At 47.4% G+C, this 9,119-nt stretch overlaps 1 protein-coding gene across 1 annotated transcript; it reads right to left on the reverse strand.

Annotated features, from left to right (window-relative positions):
- Positions 1 to 2,326: 2,326 nt before the first annotated feature.
- On the reverse strand, positions 2,327 to 8,600 carry LOC119181812 (phospholipid scramblase 2). Its single transcript, XM_037433056.2, has 4 exons — positions 8,198 to 8,600; positions 5,799 to 6,016; positions 4,506 to 4,835; positions 2,327 to 2,451 (listed from the first exon to the last, which is right to left on the reverse strand). Exons 1-4 carry the CDS (start codon positions 8,535 to 8,537, stop codon positions 2,377 to 2,379), a joined length of 963 nt encoding a protein of 320 aa, XP_037288953.2. The 5' UTR covers positions 8,538 to 8,600; the 3' UTR covers positions 2,327 to 2,376.
- Between the last annotated feature and the right edge of the window lie 519 nt (positions 8,601 to 9,119).

Consider the following 9,119-nt stretch of genomic DNA (forward strand, 5'->3'; position numbering starts at 1 on the left):
CGCTGTATAGTCTGTTGCTGCTACTCGTCCCGAACTCTTGTTGGAGCACCACACGCCGTTGCATCGCCACGCGGGAGCACGTAGGTTCATCGCGCGTCTGCAGTCACGTGATTGCTGAGAGAGTGTAAGGGCGGAGAGGCCACACACAGCCTTAGCCACTTACGCAGGCCTCGATGCACTAGCGCGTTCTGGTAGTGCTGGGCCAGCTGTTGCGCGTGCGCAGTACGTTGCGCGCGCACTTGAATAAACTTCGCCATGAGCTGCTTTGCATCAAAAGAATTAATGAAAGAAAATGGCGGAGTGCTCGTCTGTGAAGGGCCTGTCTCGCTAACTATTGTCTGCAACTGAGAATTGGGCAAAAAAAGCGCTGGATAAACGTTTTTCTGGTACAAAAATGGAAAGATAATCGTGCGAAATAGGAGTGGTGGGAAATAGGAGTGCAATGGTAATCCGAAATGAGCGCGATTTAGCAGGTTTGACGCAATCTGTGAAGCGCTTTCGTAACTTCGTCAGAACTGTTTCTTTTTTCATGTAACGAAGTATTTTTTGTGCCAGATGCGACTATATGAGGTTTGAGTGTATATATATAATATCTATAATTTTTTAACAGCGAAAGCTGTTATGAAATCAAAACTCGGGTCAAGTGCGGCGCCGTAGTTGTCCGCCGCCGCCGCCGGTGTCCGTAACCACTACCGCGAGATAAGAAAAAAAAACTGAACCAAGGACACAGTGGGGCTTAAACCCGGGTCCGCTGCTTGCCAACCCAGTATACCACTGAGTCACGTCGGTTTTTTTTATTTTTAAACTGAGCCACGCCGGTGCTTCGGAATAGTTTGCAAACTTGCATTAGGCGGGCTTGATGCCGGGAAAGGAATCGCGTTAATATGAGTAATAAAGCGTTTTAGAGCAGCAAAAGAACAACGAGGTGTCACACAATGCAAATAGCGTAACGAGTGAATCGTCCAATGTTCCAACCCATGACAAAGGCTTGCTTTTGATCGCCTATTAACTGTGGCGCATACCCACTTCAGGCACAATTCGCCGTCGTCGTCAGCCACTGCAGAAACAATTGGCACAAAATTTGCAAGGATACAACGCTTCTCAGAAGAATGACGAAAAATAACGTAGTGAATACTGGTCTACTACTCAGAAATTATTAATTCCGTAGTGGGTACCCAACAAGTGTGCTTTCAGCAGTGACCCAATGAGTGTTTAGAAAAGGTTCTGAAAGGCCGCTCTTCTAGCTTTCGCTGCGATTGTGCTGAGCCTTCCGCGCAGGCCTCTCATTTTGGTTCACATGCATATTTGAAATGCAATCTATTTAATCGTATAATTGTGTGAATTGTTCAAGTATCGCTCTTTAATTTGGTATTAAGTGTTCTTTCCCATTTTGTATGCAACATGCACCTCCCTTCCGTAATTTGCAAACCCCGAGGAATAAATAAATTAATAAAGAGTTTGGCATGACCAATACGAACTTGGCTATACAGGTCGAACACTAGAGCTCCGCTGTCGTTTCCAGCCCCCCCCCCCCCCCCCCCCACTTTTTTTTTCGTAAGCTAACTTATGCACAGTAATCGTACATATCAAAAATACAAGTCTACTGATGGAGATGGCTAACCGAATTCAGCAATCTGCAGATCACCACAAAGTCGTGGCTTCGACTCTCAGCAGTGGTAGCGGAATCGCATGTGCACTGCATGCGTTAATCAGGTGCGATATGGGAAAATTCATAGAATGTATACAATAATGCCAAACTGATTGTAGAACTGAGGTCACTGTGGCTCAAGATACACCATATACTGTATTGCGTCGCTATACGAATGCAGGTAGTACTTGTATTGCACTACTTCTGCAAGGTCGATTCAACCTGTCCCGGTTTTCCTTCGTCATTTATTGCTGATAATACCGCATAAATTCACGTCACACGTGTTTTGCACAAAATTACATTCACTTTGCGAAAATGGATGCAGAACTTTATGTGCTATAGTAGAGGGGATATACAATGGCCTCCACACAGCATGACAAACCTTCAAACATGTCGAACACATTTTGAGGAAATCCGTAATCTACAAAAGAGCTGGACACGAAATGGCTGCAAAATATGTAAATAACTTTGTGTCTGAATTTCCTGCTGGTTTTGCTCAAGTTAGCAGCTTTATCGACAAAGTCATTATTGTTGCAAGACGGCGCGCTAGAAAACGAAGAATAGTCGGCTTAACTGACTTGACAATTGTAATGAAAAACGCAGATTAGAGGCGTTCGCCCACATCCAACGAACTGCCGACAGGGCCTGCGATGTCGGCCGCTTCGTTGAGCAGCCTTGGCTGGTTCTATAGACGCAGCACTATGGATCGCAGATCGCCGGACAGCTGACTAATTGAAGACGTTGCCGGGAAGATCAGTACCGCCGATGGGGCCACTTGCGCCGGTCTCAAAGTATATGAAATCCTGCACAGAGCAATCACAAGTAACATTGTCACGACGCGTTATCTAAAAAAAAAGTCACAGCAATATATCCCTCCCCCCCTCCCGCCGCGCCTTATGGTTAAGAATAACCTGGTAAGATTCAGAGGGGAGTGCATTAACATCAGCATGGCGCACCGCCATTCTAGATTGCCATATACCGTGCAGGCCCAGTAGCATAACTAGGTCGAAAGGTATTCCTTCTTCATTTGATACTGGTAGAAAATCTGATGTCATAGGCATCGAGAGGCAGATCCTGATGTTAATGCACGTCCGGTTAGGCAATACTTTTTTCAATCTGTCTGTTCGTTCGTGGAATCACAAAAGGTTCGACAAGAGGTGCCCGAATGGCTTCATCAAGTAGAAAGCCTTCTACAGATGAAGGAATTTTAAAAAAGCCTGTTAAATATGACGATTTTTACCTCTTTGTTTCATGTTTCTACTTTGTTTGATGTATACATGTTTGCGAATGTTGTATGTACACATGCAATAAAGAAAGAAAACAATTCAGAGGGAAGGCTGGGTTGCTTTGCTAGGGCGCGCGTCAAAATTGAAAGCGGTTGCGAAAGAGCCGTTAAACATGAAGAATGCACACCCGTGCTTCTAATGCAATGCTTTATTAAATACACATGTATTCAATGTTTTCATTCGCCCCACGTCAGATAAAAAAGAAGCCTCCCTTGTACTGATTACCAGAAAATCCCGAGCAAGCGCCACCCTCCCCGTTTTGCCCTCATATTCCCTCTCACCATTTTCACTGTTTCATTCAATGTCCTTATTCTCCTGACGCGGGTTGAACGAAAACATCGAATGAAACAGTGAAAATGGTAAGAGGGGATGTGAGGGCAAAACGAGGAGGACGTGGCGCTCCCTCGGGATTTTGTGGTAAGCAGTACAAGGGAGGCTTTCCTTTTTATATAGTCTGCGTGAGAGAGATAAAAGGTCACATGGTTCCCTATGCATTCTCTCAGACGACTCGAAATGAAAGCCTGCGTCATTTTACTTCATGGTAGGGTGTATTGGTACCCCAGAACTGAAAGCTTCCGCAGCGTAACCTGCAGAGCCTTCGAGATGCGCCCTCCTTCGACACAAGCAGCGATATCGTGGGATGACGGCATCACGTGACGTCACCGAAACGCGACGCAAAAAGTGAGCTTCGGCCACGGTGCGTTGGCGTCAGCACGAGTGATGCGAAAATTAATTGCGTGATGACGTCGCAATATGACGTCAGTCTGACGTCACCTGATACCGCTATCACATGACTTAATCCCCCGGTCTTAAAATGACACTGAAGAACAAAACGCATTTTCGCGTATTAATAAAGTACGATTTCGCAATCCCGAAAGCACGACTCTAACCGCGACTCGATCGACACTTGGTAAGCGAGCAAATGCGCGAAAAGAAACTGCGGGTGGAGACTCCACCTTGAGATTCCCGCAAGAAACACTGTGACGTCATCAATTTTTGATGGCGTCTACTGGGTCCTCCGTATAGCTTCGAATCGATAAAATTGGAGTACATTGAAATCTGTGGGTGCCATAGACTTTGAACACAAAGTCTCGGAAAATTTCATCTAGCTGATGTCGCGAACATACGAAAAATACATCGTGGAACTTCTTATGTCACGCGCCAAGATTACGGCACGAAGTTTCAAAATGAAACTTCAACCTTGATTTTCTCCGCTAATAACAAACTTATGACAGTGGAACTTATGACATTAGAGTTCTTAGAGTGCAGTTAATCACTCTAAAACAACTAATTATAGTCCATTTAAAGTAAGCTGATCACGGAGGCTGTTTAAAACTAGGTGAGGTGCAGAAAGATTTCGGGGGGGGGGGGGTATCAATACAATTAACTGAGAAGGAAAAGATGCCTTTCGTCTTTGTGTTTTCAAGGGTGAATGTATCAAAGGCCATGCGCTTAGGCGCGCAGGGTTATGTATAAGGGGAAGGGGGGGCAAAGATTCTCGCATCGACCCCCCTTCCTATTACTTCAGTGTATAGGGATCACCGTGCGAGTTTTGCTTATACGGTACTCACAATCAAGAAGGCCGCGCCGAGCAGCACGGCCTTCATCCGGACGTCCAGGTCGATGGGGAAGACCACCGTGAAGTTGTCGACGTCGGTGAAGGCCTCGCGAAGAAGTCCCGACCAGTTCTTCGTTATCTGGCCGATCTTCGTCTTGCCGTCCCTGGTGGTGATGTCGAAGACGATGTCGTTGCACAGCGCGGCCGTCGTGCAGAAGGGCCCCTGGATCTGGAGCACCACGTTGCCCCTGCTGTCCAGCACCGAGAACAGCGGGAAGACGGCGGTGCACTCTTGCCGCAGTGAGCCGATGATGGTGCCCGGAGGTGCGTGAACGTCCATCACCTGAACAGCTCCGTGCTTTGAGCTCGAATGACTGAGCAGTTAATGCAGTAATACGTACGCACAGGTACGACGGGAGGGGAGCAACACTTGTTTTAGGTTATGTCTCCCGTTTCCCCAACCAAGGAGCCTAACAATGCGTGCTAGTCGTTCTATGATGCTGTTCTTGCATACTGATTTTAAAAGAATTGAATGTAAACAATCGATAGATGTCTGTCTGGTTGAGTTGGTGAACTGAGAAACTATTGTAACTGTATACAACCGAAGTAAAGTACGCGAAAATACGTAAGAACCCGAAACCGACTTGGTTCCTTCCTCAGAGGGCACTGTGGCGACATTGCAGCGTAGTCTTGAAGGCACTCGCGGGGTGGTTAATGACCCCCTCCCCCCCCCCCACGCGTTTTGGAGCAGGACGTAGTCCGTGCACATACACAGGGGAAAGGGTTCTTCCCAGAGAACGGCTGATGTTTTGGGCCGTTCGCTGTATAGTAGTAGCCTTCTCCAGTTAGTCGCGAATTAATCGCGAGACTAACTGGAGGAGCACCGTTTGGGCAGCTTACACGAACAAAGTACTATTATTTACACTAGGCGATAAAATAATGTGAGCACTCTTTAGCAACTAAGGTCGCAAAACTTTATTTGGCTTGAAGCCGTGGGCAGCTGGCTAAATATGCACGATCCACGTGTTTCAGAACCCACGTATCTCGGGAATCGACGTAACGCGAAGGATGTGATTTGGAAAAATGACTTTGTTGCAAGTAGCTAAACGTTACGAAATGACGTTAAAGAAATGTGCGAATGCTGTGGGCACGGACACATGCTCAACAATGACGTAGGTTTTATATAACCACGCAGTTGTTTACTCTTGCATGCGTAACGACACCGACAGCAACACGAGTATTGGCAACATCGGAAGCGGTATAAGCTGATATGTAGCGCCATGTGCTCGCGAATATGGTAGCCCACCTGCAGGCAGCAAAAACATAGGCAGCTGTCGCAGCGAAGCGGCCGGTAGAGGCGCATCACTTCGACGCTGCGGTAGTCTAGCAGCGCCATCTCGAAGGGACGACAGCTACCCAGACAGCAGCGGCTCGCCAGGTCGCTCTCTTCGTTCGCCATGAAAATGAACTGGCCCATGGTGTTCTTGACGACGTACTTGTTCTGTTGCTCGTACGGCACCAGCACTGCGAGCGCCGAAACGCACATGTGTGTCCCAAACCGCATGCGACGGTGTCGCACTGCCAGGCGCAATCGGCAAGGCGATGCGATACGGTCGACATAACGATGATGATGATGTTGTGGTTTCGCTCTTTATCCCTTTGCGACACGGGGTTCGTGTATGGAGACGCGACTTACTTTTGCCATTTCTTAGAACTATTGCCAAGGAAAAGACCGCAAACACCGATGTAAAGTAAATTGAGCATTGTCGTTTCCTAAAGTTCCTTGATATTTTTTTTAATGAGAACTAATTTAGTTCTTATAATTATTGCGTCTAAAAAAATTGAGCCCCCATATTCCCAAATCTTTTCTTGATATAACTTTTAAAATTTCAAGCTATCTTTTTTTACGTGTTTAAGAATGCTCTCTGCCAGCAGATAACTATCGCAGGTGATTTAAATATGTTGTTGAATTCGGTTCATGAAGAACCATATCGCGACTGACTGCATGTGCCATAATTTTAGATAACTACTTATATTTCGCATAGAATTCCCGCCACATTTTTTTCTCTCATTTGTTTTTTTAATGAAGAAGTTTCGAGCAATGGTTTGGCTCACTGTTCTTCAGTTTATTTCTTAAAATACGCTGTAGTTTACTCCGCATCCGCTCGCTTTATCTTTGGTCTCCATAACCTGGACACATTATCCTCTTCACTACTACCGTCTACATTTGCGGACATGAGTTCTTAAGCAAATCACACAACACAAAACGGCTCAGTGTTATTGAAAACCCGCGAGTTTGTAGCCTGGATTGTTCTTTACCCATAATCCAAGAATGCGAAGCAGAAGTCAATTAATATTAGCGGATCAGTGTACGAACATAACGAAACGCAGTGGACAGATCACGCGGCTTGTGGCTGCTTGGGTATAACTGTGGGTTGGTACATATTACGAAGAATGCAGCGTGACTTAAACGAAGACGTCGACTTACAAATGAGTCGTGAGTCGGTGCTCGCCTGTGTTCTATGTGTCCTATTGTCTTCGCCTAAGCCACGCTGCATTCGTCGGTTCTTAATGACCCACAATTCGCCTTCATACTTAGACGTTCAACCTAAGAATACACCGTCGTGCTAACACACTTTATTTCTATATAGATGATAAAGGGAAAAGACTTGTCTCTAAACGATGCCTCAGAACACTGCGTGCGCGCCTTGCGAATGCCTTTAAAGAGCCCCTAAGCCAAACTCCGGAGTTTTGCTAACATTTAAAGCAATTGATTGATATGTGGGGTTTAACGTCCTAAAACCACCATATTATTATGAGAGACGGCGTAGTGGAGAGCTCCGGAAATTTCGACCACCTGGGGTTCTGTAACGTGCACCCAAATCTGAGCACACGGGCCTACAACATTTCCGCCTCCATCGGAAATGCAGCCGCCGCAGCCGGGATTCGATCCCGCGACCTGCGGGTCAGCAGTCGAGTACCTTAGCCACTAGCCAGCGTGGCGAAGTGCTAATATTTCAAGCAAACACGCGCGACCCACCGCGGTAACTTTGAGCTTGGGTATTACACTGCTAAGCTCGAAGCCACACGTTCGATTCCATAATACGGCGCCAGCATTTCAATAGGAGAACCCAGAGGAGTCAAAATTACAGGAGACCCCATTTATATACGGCATCTCTCATAACCATGTCGTGGCATGGGAATATAAAAAAAAACAGCAATTCTTATTAAACAAACACGGCCATCGGGTTCACAATGCCGTCACGACCACACCTACATCGCGTCCTGTTAGCAACAAAGGGAACCTGTTTGTCTGCAGCAGATACACGTGCTTCCTGCTCCTCCTTCTAGCACAGCGAATTGGATGACCATGCGAGAAGGAGGGACTAACACAATGCAGCGAAGGAGAGATAGAAAAGAGTGAGGCTGTTGTTTGATAATCAAGCGCGAGTAACTCGGCTATCACAGCACCACTTAGAGAAATTCTCACATCTACTTGTTCATTGTTGTCTTGTGCAGAAATGCAAAAGCTCACCCCCTTGGTCGTTGAGGGGCCTTTTAAATAATCTGCTGCGGGAGTTATCCTGAGGAAGTTATTTCCAGCGGGTGTCTGCCACTAAGCTTGGCGTATTTGATAAAGAAATACAATTCGCTTTATCCTAGTTTTCTTATAACGAAGGCGGCCAGAACAGAACGTTCGCCTACTTTCCAGAAGCTGGAGCTGCTGGTGCACGAGCATCTGGTCGATGCGCGTCAGGTACTCGAGTCCTGGGGGGCATCCCGGGATTGGTTCTAGTTCGGGAACCTGCACCGGCATCTGCACGAATGGGACGCCCGGTCTCATAACGGCTGCCGACGGTGCTCTGACGCCACCTGGCGGCACGGTCACCACAGGAGGCATGACCATTACGACGGGCCTCGCCGGCGTTCCGGCGCCGCCGGCCATCGGGATCACGGGCGGTCCAAGTGGCGCCATGGTTGCCGTAGGTCCAACAGGTGGAGCCGAGGGTCTAGCGGTGGCGGCCTGTGGGCGTGTCGGTTGCATCCTGCTTTGGCGATGCCCGGATCAGTGACGTTCTCGCTTGACTGGCTTAGCCGTGACACTGCGGATCGCTTGGAGGAGAAACGGTGGCACCTTTGTTATAAGGGAGTTTCTTAGGCTAACTTCCAGCCATTTCGACTGATAGACTAATCCGCCTTTTTCATTTGCCTATGCTTAGCTGTTTGATACTATAACTGCCCCCTGACGTTTTCGTAGAGGGGCGGAGCTTCGCGGGGTGATTTGGGACGACCGTTTGTTCTTCGTGGTCGTCACGTACGGACGTCGATATTACAACGTGCTCACCAGAAAAAAAAAGCCTCCGTGATCGAAAAGCGTGCGGAGACCTTATATAGCAGTGTGTTTAGCGATGATTGCTGTGAAGTGCGTGCGTCGTGGCACAATGATAAAGGCGGTCTATCCACGAATATCTGGCCTCGGGTGACGTCACAATATATGCACATCAGAGTGATGTCATCTTACCACGAATGATGTCAGGCGCACGCGTGCACAACATGGGTTCACGTGAACGATTGACATCAGTTCTGCGTATAAAAGCGCAGTCACTGACATAACCCTTACTGCTAG

This window comes from Rhipicephalus microplus, chromosome 10 (genome assembly GCF_043290135.1).
Source record: "Rhipicephalus microplus isolate Deutch F79 chromosome 10, USDA_Rmic, whole genome shotgun sequence".
In the NCBI taxonomy this organism is placed as follows: domain Eukaryota; kingdom Metazoa; phylum Arthropoda; class Arachnida; order Ixodida; family Ixodidae; genus Rhipicephalus; species Rhipicephalus microplus.